Raw genomic sequence first — 15,017 nt, forward strand, 5'->3', positions numbered from 1 at the left:
ATATTTTTGCCAGGTAAAGAATTCAAAGTTAACAGTTTCTCTGAGTACTTTAAAAATGTCTTTCCAATGTCTCTAGCTTTTACTATATGTTGCCATTGACAAATTTAAGAGTCACCTTTATCTTTGTTCCATTGTATGTAACATGTCTGTTTTCTGTGGATGTTTTTAAGACTTTTCTCTTCACAACTGATTTTGAGTAGTTTAGTTATAATGTATCATGGTGTGGTTTTCATCATGTTTTTGTGTCTAGGACTTATTGAGTTTCTAGGATCAGTGGGTTTAGAGTTTTCAATAATTATGAAGTTTTCAGCCAATATTTCTTTCAATAATTTTTTTCTCTTCCACCCTCTCTCTCCTTCAGGTACCTCCAATTGTCTACATATGAGGCTTCTTATAACGTTGTCCCACAGCTCGGCAGTCTCCAACCTTTTTGGCACCAGGGATTGGTTCGTGGAAGACAATTTTTCCACAGACTGGGGGTGTTGTGGGGAGAATGGCTTTATAGCCTGTCACCAGATGCAGCTTAATTGTCACTTACACACTCACTGACAGGGTCTGATATGCACCTGCAAGCAACTGACTTATTATGGTCTCTGTGCAGTCAAGCCTCTCTGCTAATGATAATCTGCATTTGTAGTGGCTCCCCAGCACTAGCATCACCGCCTCAGCTCCACCTCAGATCATGAGGCATTAGATTCTCCTAAGGAGCCCACAACCTAGATCCCTTGCATGAGCAGTTCACAATAGGGTTTGTGCTCCCATGAGAATCTAATGCCCTGTGACGATCTGACAGGAGGGGAGCTCAGGCACTAATGAGAACAATGGAGAGCAGCTGTAATACAGATGAAGCACCCTCACTTGCCTGCCGCTTGCCTCCCACTGTGCAGCCCTGTTCCTAACAAGCCACAGACTGGTACCAGTCAGTGGCCTGGGGGTTGGGGACCCCTGCTATAGCTCACTGATGTCTTCTTTTCCATGCATGTGCATCATGTGTATATTCTTTCACCTTAAAAAAAAATCTTTATCCAATGGTATATTTATTGATTTTTAGGGAGGGGGAGGAGAGAGAAATAGCAATTGGCTTCCTTCCATGCTTACCCTGAGCAGGGATAGAACCCGCTACATTTTGGTGTATGGGATGACGCTCCAACCAACTGAGCCACTGAGCCAGGGCTTTCACGTCTCTTTTTAATTTTGTATAGTTTCTATTCCTATCCCTTGAAGTTAACTAATATTTTCTTCTGCAATTTCTAATTTGACATTGATCCTATCTATGTACTTCTCAGACATTGTAGTTTTCATCTCTACAAGTTCAATATGAGTCTTTTGTGCATCTTCCATGTCTCTACTTACTTCTGAATATATGAATACAGTTACAATAATGTTTTAATGTCATTATCTGCTAATTCTAAGTCTGTGTCAGTTTCAATGGACTGTTCTCATTAATGGTCCTGTCCTGCTTCCTGTATACCTGGTAATCTTTGTATGCCTGACATAGTCAACTTGATTTTGTTGAATACTGGGGTTTTTTTTTTGTATTCCTGTATATCTTCTTGGCACTGTTCTGGTATGCAGCCAAGTTATACAGAAACAGTTTGATCCTCTTGGATCTTGCTTTTACAATATGTTAGGTAGGTCTGGAGCAGAAATAAGCCTATGGCTAATTAATCTCCACTAATGGGGCAAGTCTCTTCTGAATACCCTACATAATACCCCATGAATTATGAGTCTTTCCAGTCTGGGTAGGGGGGGCACAGACACTATTTGCAGCCCTGAGTAAGTGCAAGGCACTATGCCCTCTAATCCTTTTGGATAATATTTTCTGTATCCTTGGGTAGTTTCCTCAAACACATGTACTGATCAGAACTCTGCTAAATATTCAAGGAAAGCCTTTGCAGAGCTCAGGCTTCTCTCTCTATATATAGGTCTCTCCTTTCTGGTATTCCATCCCATGAACTCAATTAGCCTGGTCTTCCTGAACTCTCAGCTGTGTTTGCTCAACTCAGGGAGGCTTACCTTATACCACAGTTCCCTCTCCCTGTGTTGCAACTTGAAAACTCTGGCAGTAAGCTGAGGCTATCATAGGGCTCACCTCATTCCCCATCCCTAGAGATTACTTCCTTCACTGCTTGATATCTGATACCTTGAACAGTTGTTTAATGTATTTTATCTGTTATTCTTGGTTGTTTCAGATAGGATAAATCTGGGCTCTGCTACTCTACTTTGGCCAAGAAGCGGAAGTCCCTTCCTGATATTCAAAATATCCTACTTTTGACTAATGGGAGCCTATTCAAGCCACCTCCTGAGTCTTCAACATAATTTCCATGGTCTCAGATTCTTTGCTTCCTGTTATGAAAAATTACAGGTTCACCTTGAACATTCCCTATCTTTAATCAAGAATCAGCTATTCTTCCAAGGAGACTTCATCCTGTGAGAGCAAGATTCTAAGGACCACAATCTCAGGGTGCTAGGGCAGTCACTACACTTCAAGGTACAGGTAATCCTGTTACACGGTTGTTAGGCTCCTAACAAATGCCGTGTTATGCAAATCCATGATATACAAAACAAAAGAACTAGTACAAAAAGGGGGATTAGGTTCCAAAAATTAAAATAAAAACCTATTATATTTGTATAATTAAGAGAAATACCTCTATCAAAGCAATTTTCATCAAAAGTATTACATATTAATATGAATTAAGTAATGTTTTCTTCGTCATCACTAAGCTCCATTAACTATATGTTTCCTTTTTGATGAGATATCCTCATTCTCTGAACTTTTTTCAGCATTATCTTGATTTCTATGCTCTACTTTTTGCAAAAAATCTGTTATTTTAGATTGATTGCCTTTAGCTGAGAGATTTTTATTTTTTAAGATTTTATTTACTTGCTTTTAGAGAGAGGGGAAAGGAGAAAGAGAGGGAGAAACATCAATGTGTGGGTTGCCTCTCACGTGCCCCCAACTGGGGACCTGGCGTGCAACGCAGACATGTGTCCTCACTGGGAATCGAACCAACGACACTTGGTTCACAGGCGAACGCTCAATCCATTGAGCCACAGCAGCCTGGTAGCTGAGAGATCTTTATGAATTTTGTTATAGGAAGCTAAGCACTTTTGAAGTTCCCTCTTAAAATTTGTGCTCCTTTCAGTGCAGGGATCTTCATTTAAGAAATATGACTAACTGTTCAGCTAAGTCTAGGCCTTTCTTTATGCTTTTTAGAGTAAACTGTTTTAACTTCTTCGTTTTCATCAGTGCTATCGCCCTTAAGTTATCTTGGCACATTCCAGATGTCATTTCCACCAAAACTGCTTCATCAGTTTCTTCTTCTACCAGCAATTCTAGAATATCTTCTACAGTCATATCGTCAAAACCTTCCCCCCCTAAATACTTATTTAGCAAGTTCTACTATTGCATCCATCCTGTTTTCTGCTGGCTTGATTAGATTTTCACTTTGAATGGACTCCGGCCATATATTTTTCCAACAAGTATTTAATGTCGTTGGTTTTATTTCTTTGCTGGATGAGTTTATTAGATTAATACAGCCCAAAATTGTATCATGTTCAGTATTGTACGGGGATTTCCCTAATTTCATGTTATATGGGAGTTTTCCCCAATTCCCTAACCTTGTTAGAGCAAAACCGTGTTATAGAACTACCATGTTATATGGGGGATACCTGTACTCCACTACTTCTAGACCTTTCCAGGGCAGAGCTGTGTGTGTGTGTGTGTTTAAAAAATAAATAAATCGTGAATCCCAAATGATATTACCAATTCAAATTTATGTAACTTATTTGCTTTTGTATTTCCTTACTTTCTTAATGTAAAAAATCCAGGTTCCTAAATTAGCAAACACTTATTTGCTGTATCCATATAATTATCAATCTTATGATTACTAAAAGCAGTTGAAGATTTGTTTATACTTCTTTTTATCCTTAAGATATATTCCAATAGATTAATTAATCACATTGCCATATTTTAAATGTACTAAAATAATTACTCTCTGTATGGTTTAGCCACAAGCATGACACACAGGGCCATTTAATTCCTGTTGTTTGTTTTTAAGAATTTCTTTCATTCTGATTTAATTTTGTTTAACAATCATTTAAAACATTTATATTATTCCAAATCAAACTTAATCACTAGTACATCTGTTGTTCTGCAAAATTTATATCCACAATCAGTACTTTTAATATGGTATGGCAGGATGCTGTTAGTGATCTTTAATTACTATAGGTCATGGAACACAGAACTGCTAATAACAAGTGGAATCTCAAATTAGAAGCACAATACTATTTATATCACAAGTATCAACACAAGAAAAGAGATGAGAAATTCCCAACAAAGGTAAATCCTAATCCTACAGCAAGCCCACAGGATAAACAATACTGACTACAGCACCAGAACAGAAAATGTAGGGTAGAGGTCTCCGGGGATAGGGGTGGGAGTCGGGGTGGGAATTATAGCTGATAAATTACCTGAGAAATTTAACCAAGCAGAAAATGAGACAAAAATAATTTAAAAGAGCTGTAGGAGAGAATGAGAAGGCAGCCAGGATGTCAAAGAAAGCCATGCAAGTAAAAAAGAAAAAAAAGAGACAGACAGATAATTAATTCCAGAAAAAATAAAGTATAAGAAAATACTATTCAGCTCAGTAATAAATACTTAGATATTGCAATATAACCATACTATGAGGATGGATGTAAGGGAAAAAGTGGTATAAGAGCTTAAATCTTCAACTCTTATAATGAACATCAATAAAAAGTATTTTATTGATCTTTTGAATTGTTTGTTTAGTCTCTATGTCATTTAATTCTGCTCTGATCTTGATGATTTCCTTCCTTCTACTCTCTCTGGACTGTTTGTTGTTGCTCCTCTAGTTCTTGTAGACGTAGGGTTAGATTTTTTATTAGAGATTCTTCTATCCTTTTTAGGTAGGCCTGTATTGCTATGAACTTCCCTCGCAGGATTGCTTTTGCTGTGTCCCATAGGTCTTGGCCTGTTGTGTGTTCATTATCATTTGTTTCCAGAAACTTTTGATTTCTTTCTTGATGTCATTGTTAACCCATTCATTATTTAATAGCATGTTATTCATTCTCCATGAGTTCGAATGTTTTTGAGTTTTTTCCTTGAGGTTGATTTCCAGTTTCAAGTCATTGTGATCTCAGAAGATGCTTGATATAATTTCAATTATCTTGAATTTGTTGAGGTTTATTTTGTGTCCTACCATGTGGTCTATTTTTGAAAATGTTCCATGTGCACTTGAAAAGAATGTATATTTTGCTTCTTTGGGGTGAAAGGTTCTATATCTATCAATTAAGTCTCATAACGAACATCTATGAAAAATATTTTAAATTGATAAAGACACACAGAAACATACACATATTACTTAGAAATTTAGCAGTATAAGCCACAATGAACAGTTAAGAGGGTCGAAAAAGTAGTCTACTTGGGATGAGACTACTGCTGGTTTGGCACTATTTAACTTTTTCAACTATGTACATGTATTACTCAGAGAATAATATTTTTGAAAAAGAAAAACACTACCGAAACAATCATGACTTGTATATCTTATTTGTAAGTATACCTTATTTACATTTGCCCTGGCTGGTTTAGCTCAGTGGATTGAGCGTCGGCCTGCGAGCTAAGTGTCGCTGGTTCGATCTTCCAGTCAGGGTACATCAGAGAAGGAAAACTCTGACTCCAAAAAACCTCCGCTGCCTTGCGGCATACCTCTTCAGGGGAAAGGCTAAGGGAGTAAACCCCGACAGAAAATCCGGAGCCGGAGTCCCTAAGGCGGTTCGATGTTGTAGTCAACACCGGCAACTCCTGCGGCGCACCTGAACCCAAGCTGTATTGACTCCGTCTTTCCCTTGGATCCTTCAGCTGCGAAGAGAGGGGGGGTCTGCTGCATGGGCAACAGCAGACCCTCCATATCACCCTGCCCAGGCTCTGTAGCTTCAGCGTCATCGCAAGATGTCGATTCAACACGGGAGGAGACAGATACCATGTCACTCCCGAGTCGGACTGCACAGCCATTCTCGGCAGTGCAGATAGACTCTTAAGAAGCTACACCATCGTCTCTCGAGACGGACGGCTGCCGACAACGACCTTATTTACATGTTGCCAAACTTGTCAGCCAAGTTAATCAATGGGAAAAGTTGGCTGTCCACAACTTTATCAACTTGCTCACTTCACAAGATAGTTCTAATAACTAAAAACAACAAGCAAGCCTCCATCCTTCATGACTGTTATTATTACAACTTTCAAACAGCACTCTATTACTTACTCAGTCTGAGTTAAGGGTCTGTTTAATTCAAAATATTTTAATAGTAAATATAGTGTTCATCTTTTTATACATGAAAAATTGTAAGTGCTGGCTCAATCAGAGTAGTATTACTAATAAATTTTGCCAAAAATAAATTTTAGTTTGGTCTGTCAGTGTCAAATGGACAGAGATCATTTATACAGTGCTGCCTAGGTAAACAGATAGTAAGTGTTTGTCTGCTAAAAGGATAACCCTAAAAGAAACAGCTACATTTTATGTACATAATTGGCAGCATCAATTCCAGCACTACCCTCAAATATAGCTGTTCAGCTGTCCTAAAGGCCTGTGACTTTCCCAGATAGATGAGAAAGCAACTGTGGAAAGATAAAACAGTAGCTTAATGAATGTAGATTTTATTTATGTTTACTCTTTTACAAACCAGGCATGAAACAAGTACTGTTATGATATTAAGAAGCCTGATTAGTTTTACCAGTTCTCCCTACATAAGTTGGCATACATGAAATGACAAAATTAAGATTTTAAATAGGGTACTATTTCAGAAACTTACCATAGAAACATTTATTAAAGCCTAAGCACACTTTTAGGTCTCATACAATGAGGAAGATGACAGAATTTCAACTAAAAATGTTTTTATTCAAATGTGGGTTCATATTTGCCACTTGTATATTAATATAAAGCATTTTGCCTTCAGGCAGTAAAGTGAATATGAAAAATTTATTTTAAATGAACACTGTTTATGACAGAGTGATTTTACTGCATCTTCAAATGGCTTAATGCCAAATATGATGTGTAGGCTGGTGGTTATATTCAGACCTACGCTTTTTCTCATATGCATACACACACATATTCACATTTCCAGATGTGAATATAAATATGTAACAATGCTGTTGTAATTTCTGAAATTTACCTCAAATATAGAAGCTAATCCAAAGAGAAGATTCCACTTTAAGACAAAGATGAATAAAAAAAGCCACAAGAAACCAAGAGAAACCCATCCTTTTATGAGTAAGTGGTTACTTTCAAAGACAAGAAAGCAGAATGTGTTCAAGAATTCAAACTTAATTTGCTGTGCTTAATGTAAACTCTACTGCTATATCACAAACTATTTTTGCCTCCCCCCCTCAATAAAAGTAATAGTGTTTGATTCAAACATCTAGAGCCCAACTAAACAGGTTGTGATGTACTCTTGGACTTCAACTATTTGGAATATTTAATACAGCGTTACTCAAAAAGCATAGTACACAGAGTAGGACAAAAGTAGGTTTGCAGTTGTTCATATGCAAAATAATATAATAATAATACAAGAATAAACTGTTTCGTGTACTCACAATTTTAAACCTACTTTGCCACACCCTGTGAGTTGGGAATATCTAAATATAACTGCAAAATATTTATGACAGATTACCTTATTTCTCAAGTATGAAGGTTTCTGACTCACTTGCCGTTTTTTAAAAGATTTTATTTATTTAAATAAAGGAAGGGAGAGAATCATCAACGTGTGGTTGCCTCTAACACACTCCCAACTGGGGACCTAGCCCGCAACTCAGGCATGTGCCCCGACTGGGAATCAAACTGCTGACCCTTTGGTTCACAGGCTGGCACTCAATCCGCTGAGCCACACCAGACAGGGATCATTTGCCTTTTATGAATGAAGCTTTTGTAGTGTGGGAGTCAAATGGTCCTTTCAAGTTCACAAGTCTCTCCTTACCAAAAAAAAAAAAAAAAAAAAAAAAAAAAAAGTCACCTAAGTGGATCTTTTAAATTTCTTTATTTTTTAATATGCTTTATTGATTATGCTGTTACAGTTGTCCCAATTTCTTTTCCCTTTGCTCCCCTCCACCCAGTGACATCACTCCCTCCAGCTGTCCCATGCCCTTGGTCCATGCCCATTGGTTGTGCATATAGTTCTTCTCAACATCTTCCTGTCTACTGCACTCCCTTCTACTATGCTTAATTGCTGTACCATCTCCCTCCCTTTCCCCCCTTCCCCCTCCCTGCTGACCTCCCCCCATAATATTCCTCATACGTATAATTCTTTTCACACTCTCATTATCTACTTACTTTTGTCTTTGATTCGGTTCCCTAGCTTCTGTTGTTGGTTGTTGCGATACAGTTTTCATTTCAATGTTCATTGTTTTGATCCTCTTTCTCCTAAACAAGTCCCTTTAACATTTCTTATAACAGTGGTTTAGATCTGATGAACTCCTTCAGTCTTACTTTGTCCTGGAAGCACTTTCTCTGCCCTTCAATTCTGAACAACAGCTTTGCTGGATAGAGTAATCGTGGCTGTAGGTTTTTTGCTTTTCATTACTTTGAATATTTCTTGCAAGTCCCTTCTTGCCTGCAGAGTTTCTTTTGAGAAATCAGCTGACAGTCTTATTGGGACCCCTTTGTACATAATTCTCTTCTCTCTTGCTGCTTTTAAGATTCTCTCTTTAGCCTTAATTTTTGACATTTTGATTATAATGTGTCTTGGTGTGGTTCTCCCTGGGTCCAGTTGTTTTGGAACTCTGTGCTTTCTGGACCTGTAAGAATATTTCCTTCCCCAAGTTAGGGAAGTTCTGCTTCATTATTTTTTCACATAATTTTTCAATTTCTAGTTCTTCTTCTTCATCTTCTGGCAACCCTATGATTCGGATGTTGGCCTGCTTATAGCTGTCCGATAAGTTTCTGAGCCTCTTCTCATTTTCCTCACTTCTCGTTCCCTCTTTCTGCACTGGTTGGCTGTTTGTTCCTTCCCTATGTTCCAATTTGTTGGTTTGATCTCTGGTTTTCTTGCCCTCACCACTAGTTTCATGTGTTTTTGTTCATTCATCAGGACTAGCCTTCATTCCTTCCCTGTCTTGTTTAAGATCTGCTGTTAGGTCTGTAAGCACTTTGATAACCAAAGCTCTGAACTGTGCCTAAGAAAGATATCCAATCTGCTGCTTCGTTAGATTAGAAATTTGCTGTCTGGTCAGCTGCGTCACTGGGATCTCTATCATGATCTGTGCCATCTTGAACAGTTTTGTGTTTACCTCTGCTTCCTGGGCAGGGCTGTCACACCTTCTACGCTATGGAGGGTGGACCCCCATGCACTCGTCACAACCGGGCAACCCGTCTCACTACACTGTGGCATTTTCTGCACAGGTGGGGGTCCAAGATGCAGTCCTGCTGTTCACTCTCCGCTGAGAGACTGAGCCTCCTCCTCTGTCCCGGCCCCCACCGGGCCTCACAGTCCAAGGCAATGGGGGTCTGCCTTCCCTGGCTTTGGAATCACAAGCTGACAGGTCTGGTGTGCAGCTGGGGGTGCTCCCCAGGCACTTCTCGCCTCCCCTTAAATACAGGTGTCTGTGCTTACCGCTGTCCTGCCATCGTCACTGCTGCTGCCATGGACAGCACAGCTTGACCTCTCCTCCCTGGCTTCGCCCCTCCTACCTGTCCAGATGAGCACCACTTCTTTATAACTTCATATGTTGGACTTCCATTTATTTTCTGGAACTTCTGGTTATTTCTGTTTTTGTGGTAGTTGTATTCCTTCTTAGTTGTGGAGGGAGATGGAGAATGTCATTCTAGGCCTCCATCTTGGCCGGAAATCTAGTGTGTTTGTTTGCCTCTGCATCCCAGGTAGAGCTGTCACTCCTGTTACATTGTAAGGGGCGGAGCCTTAGGTATTCGTCATAACAGGTGGCCTGTTTCACCACCTTGTGGCGCTGTGTGTGGGGGAGGGGTCTGAGAGGGAACAATGCCACTTGCCCAGCACTCACCCCTTTTCCAGGCACTTCTCCCACTTCCGAACCAGACTGGCGCCCCTCTAGCTGCTGCCCTGGCCATAGTTCCCAGAGTGGGTGGGTCTGCGGACGTTCTAGGTCTGTGGGGGCCATTTAAACAAGCAGACTCTGCTGAAAGACTGGCAGTTTCTGCCTCTGTCTCAACCCCCACTGGTTTGCACAGTCAAATGCAATGAGACTTGATTTTCCCTGGAGCTGGGACAGTGAGGAGCTAGGAATGCTCCCCAGGTGTCCCTCCTGACTTTTAAAACGTGTGACTGCACTTTCCGCCGGCCTGCTGCTGTTGCTGCTGCTGCTGCCTCGACCACACCATGTCCTCTCCACCTGGGCTCCACCCCTCCTACCTGTGTGGATGAGTATTTCTTCTGTATATCTTTGTTTGCTGGACTTCCATGCACTTTGATTTTCTGGAACTTCTGGTTGTTTCTAGTTTTGAGGTAGTTGTACTCCTTCTTAGTTGTGGAGGGAGACACGGCATGTCTGTCTATGCCTCCATTTTGGCCAGAAGTATCTTTTAATTTCTTTACCAGAGTGATGGACTAAATATTTATAGAGGAAGTTAAAGTGAGGGTGTGCCCCAGATACTCATGGATGATCTCAGGTTAAAATAATTTTTAAAAATAATGTCCTACTAGACACCATCATTGGAAGACTTGAAAAAACTCAGTCCTGTTTTGGGAAAGTTTGCTAACACTTATGGATGATGAAAGTGCTGACTTCGGAGAGTATTTTCTATCCATTTTAATGTGCATTGGAACAAAAAATGATATAGACTTAATTATGAATGGAAGTTGCATAACTGTCATCCAAACTAATAAGACAGACTATTTCTAAGTGCTGATTATATTTTCAACATCTCTCTACAGGCAGTTTATGAAGACTTTCAAAGAGGATTTTACAAGGTATGTGACAAAGAAATTATTGAAATTTTCTTTTCCACCCTGAAGAACTAAAGGACTATTGGAAATACAAATTATGACTGGGAAACACTTGAAAAGAATGTACATTATGAACAAGGATATGACATTTCACATCCCACCACAGTAATGTTTTAAAAAGCTTTATATAAAATGACTTTAGAAAAAAATTAAATTCCTTGAGTTTTCTTACAGGAAATGACAGAATTCAAGCAAAAGGTATAAAAAACATGAAAATAACATTTTGCTCTCCTGAAACACATTCCTTAAGGTTTTGTTTAAAATATTAAAGAAATGTGGAGACAGACATGAAGGCAAATCGTTGACAACTGATGAATGCAGAGGATGGTTTTATGAAGTTAATTATCTGTTCTTTATTTCTGTACCTGTTTACAAAGTTTCAAATTAAAGTTTACAATGAAAGGCAATGTTTTCTTGGCCACTCGAGAATTCATTAACAAATACTATAGAATCTTAAGGAAGTTACAACTTAAAAAAAAAGAAAAGCACTAAAACAAATAGGCTAAAGTATTAAACAGTGGTTATAGTGGGGAAATGGGAACCAGAGAGATTTCTTTATTCTTCTACAGTAGTCCCTCTCTATATCGCAGTTCACTTATCGTGGCCTCACTCTATCGTAGGATTTTTAAAAATATTATATTTAATTATTTATCGCAGATTTTGTGGCGGGATTTTGTGGTATTGTATACATATGTTGTTAAAGTTATGTAGGTTTAAGAGTGTAGAATATATTTAAGAACGTAAGTAGTGTTTATAAATAAAGTGTAGAAAAGGTTAATAAGGGACTGGGAATAGTTTATAAGTGTGTGGGAAGGGTTTATAAAGCCTTAAAATATATATAAATACTAAAATAAATGTGAGGTTCCTACTTTGCAGATTTTCACCTATCGCAGGGGCGGTCTAGAACGTAATACCCTCGATAAGTGAGGGAATACTGTATTCCACTTCTCATTTTCTCTTTTTCCTCACTCCCAAAATATGTTGATTTTATAGTACCTGTGGAGTATGTGTGTGTGTAAACACTTTTAAAATTAAAATAAGAGAAGGTGGTTTCAGGCTTAAAATGGAGCATTAAGTTCTTTAAAAGAAATAATAGTAAAGGACTTACCTGCTCTTCTCTTTTCTGCTTACGTAACTGCAGTCCTTCTTCTTCCCTCCTCCGGCGCATCTCATCAGGATTCAGGGACTTATTTTTGTAACTTTTCAAGCGAAAGTTCTCTTTTCCAGGGGTAGTCATGTTTTCTACAAAATGAGAGAAAAAAGCAACAGGTGAACTTAGCTTACCATAAAAAGCTCTGTTGTTCTAATAGCTCAGTCTTTTACATGTATACATGCCCGGGTCCACCCCCACAGGGATACCAGAAATTATTACTTTTCTTAACAGATTTATTAAAATATACGGTTCAATAGTTTTTAGTATATTCACAGCAATGTGCAACCATCATCAGAGTCAATTTTTAAATACATTCTCATCACTTCAAAAAGAAACCCTGTAGCATTTAGCTATCACTCCTATTCTGGACATTTTATATGAACCTTATGTGTGATCATCTGTGCCTGGCTTCTTTCACTTAACATGTTATTTTCCAGGTTCATCCATATTGCAACATGTGTCAGCATTTTATTCCTTTTCTTGGCTGAATATCCCATTGTATGAATATACCCCATTATATTTATCTGCTTATTAGGTGATGGACACTTGGGTTCTTTCTACTTTTTTACTACTATAAATAACACTTCTATAATGATTTGTGGACACATTTTTGCATAGACATGTTTTCATTCCTCTTAGGTATATATACCTAGGAATGGAACTGCTGGGAAACTGCCAAACTATATTTTCCAAAGTGGTTGCACCATTTTATATTCCCACTAGCAGTATGTAAGGGTTGACAATTTCTCCACATCCTTGCCAACACTCGCTTCTAGTCATCCTAGTGTGCTAAATGTCTTTTCACATATTTATTTCCTAACTATATGTCTTCATTAAAAAAATATCTATTCAGATTCTCTGTGGGTGATACGTGAGGCCAGGACCAGAAAAAAATTTCTTTGACCATTTTTAAGTTGGGCTGTTTTTTTATCATTGAGCTGTAAGAGATCTTTATATATTCTAGATAGAAGACCATTATCAAATACAATTTTTAAATATTTTCTTCCATTCTATAGGTTATCTTTTTCACTTTCTTGATGGGGTCCTTTGAAGCACAAAAGTTTTAAATTTTCATGAAGTCTAAATTAACCTATTTTCTCTTTTGTTGCTCATACTTTATTGTCATAATTAGGGATTCCTTACCCTAAGTTTCCTTCTAAGAGTTCTAAAGTTTTAGCTCTTACATTTATGTCTGTCATCCACTGAGTTAATTTTTGTATGACATGAGGTAAGGGCCCAACTTCATTCTTTTGCATATGGCTACCTAGTTGTTCTATCATTATTTGTTGAAAAGACTACTCTCTATTGAATGGCCTTAACACTTGCTGAAAATCAGTTGACCATAGTTTTATTTCTCAACTCTCAATTCTATTCCATTGATCTGCATGTGTATGCTTGTGCCAATTTCACAGTCTTGATTACTATTTTTGAAATAAATTTTGAAATCATAAAGTGTAACTCCTATTTTGTTCTTTTCCAAATGTGTTGGCTCTTTTGGATACCTTATAATTCCATATGAATTTTAGAATCAATCTGTCAATTTCTAGAAGGAAGTCAGCTAGGATTCTGATATGGCTGCACTGAATCTGTAGATCAATTTGCGGAGTATCGTCACCTAAAAGTTAAATCTACCAACTCAGAAATATGGGATGTTTTCTATTTACTTAGATCTTTTAAATTTCTTTCAACAATATTTTGCAGTTTTCAGAGTTTCACATTTCTTATTAAACTTATTCCTAGGTATGTTAATCTTTTTGATGCTATTGTAAATGAAATTTTTTTCTTGATTTTCAGTTTTGAATTGTTCACAACAAGCCTATACAAATACAATTGAATTTTGTATATTGATTTTGTATCCTACAACACTGCAAAACTTGCTTATTAGTTCTAATACTTGTTTAATAGAATCCTTAGGATTCTCCACATACAAACTCATGTCATGTGCCAGATATACTTTTGCTTCTTTCTTTCCAATCTTAATGCCTATGTCTATTTCTTGCATCATTACCAAGTTAAGAGTCTCCAATACAATGTCAAATAAAAGTGAAGACAATAGACAATCTTGGATTAACTCTAATTTTATGGGTATTCAAGTCTTTCATCAATAAGTATGATGGTATGTTACCTTTGGATTTTTCAAAGATGTCCTTTATTATGTTGAGAAAGCTCCCTTCTGTTCCTAGTTTTTGAGTGATTTTAACATGCCTGCATCTATTGCAATGACAATGTGACTTCTGTTTTTTATTTTACTGATTTACTGCATTAAGTAGTTGGTGAACTTTACACCAAACTTGCATTTCTGGGAATAAATAGCACTTTGTCATGGTGTATCAATCTTGATATGCTGTTGAATTTAGTTTGTATTTGTTCAGGATTTTGTGTTCATAGTCATAAAATATATTGGTCTATAGTTTTCTTGTGATGTCTTTGATTTTAGGATAATATTAGCTTCATAAATTAGAACGTGATCCCTTTTCAATTTTGGGGGAGAGTTTGTGAATACTATTTATTCTTTAAATGTCTGATAGATTTCAGCAGTGAAGTCATATGGGCCTGGGCATCTCTTTGTAGGCAATTTTATGATTAATCTCTTCACCTGTTATAGGTCTATTCAGATTGCCTATTTCTTAAGTCAGTTTCAGTAATGTTATGTTCTAAAAATTAACCATTTTATCTAAACTATGTAATTCATTGGTATTTAGTTGTTCAAAGTATTCCTGTAAAATATTTTTAGTACATTTTATTGATTATGTTGTTACAGTCGTCCCAATTTCATTTCCCTTTGCTCCCTTCCCATAGTAACCCCCTTCCCTCCAGCAATGCCCCCCGCTCTTAGTTCATTTCCATGAGTCATGCAGATAAGTTCTTTGGC

The 15,017-nt window shown here is 37.7% G+C and overlaps 1 protein-coding gene across 1 annotated transcript in view; it reads right to left on the minus strand.

The window, feature by feature from the left end:
* The window catches only part of KPNA1 (karyopherin subunit alpha 1), an 86,738-nt gene that overhangs the window by 42,988 nt on the left and 28,733 nt on the right, over positions 1–15,017 (minus strand). Inside the window, exon 2 of the mRNA XM_090277361.1 lies at positions 12,101–12,234. Coding sequence (XP_090133487.1) covers positions 12,101–12,229 — 129 coding nt within the window. The 5' untranslated portion in view covers positions 12,230–12,234. The remainder of the gene's footprint in view (positions 1–12,100; positions 12,235–15,017) is intronic.

This window comes from Furipterus horrens, unplaced genomic scaffold (assembly GCF_987537825.1).
Source record: "Furipterus horrens unplaced genomic scaffold, mFurHor1.1.pri manual_scaffold_1, whole genome shotgun sequence".
NCBI classification, from domain to species: domain Eukaryota; kingdom Metazoa; phylum Chordata; class Mammalia; order Chiroptera; family Furipteridae; genus Furipterus; species Furipterus horrens.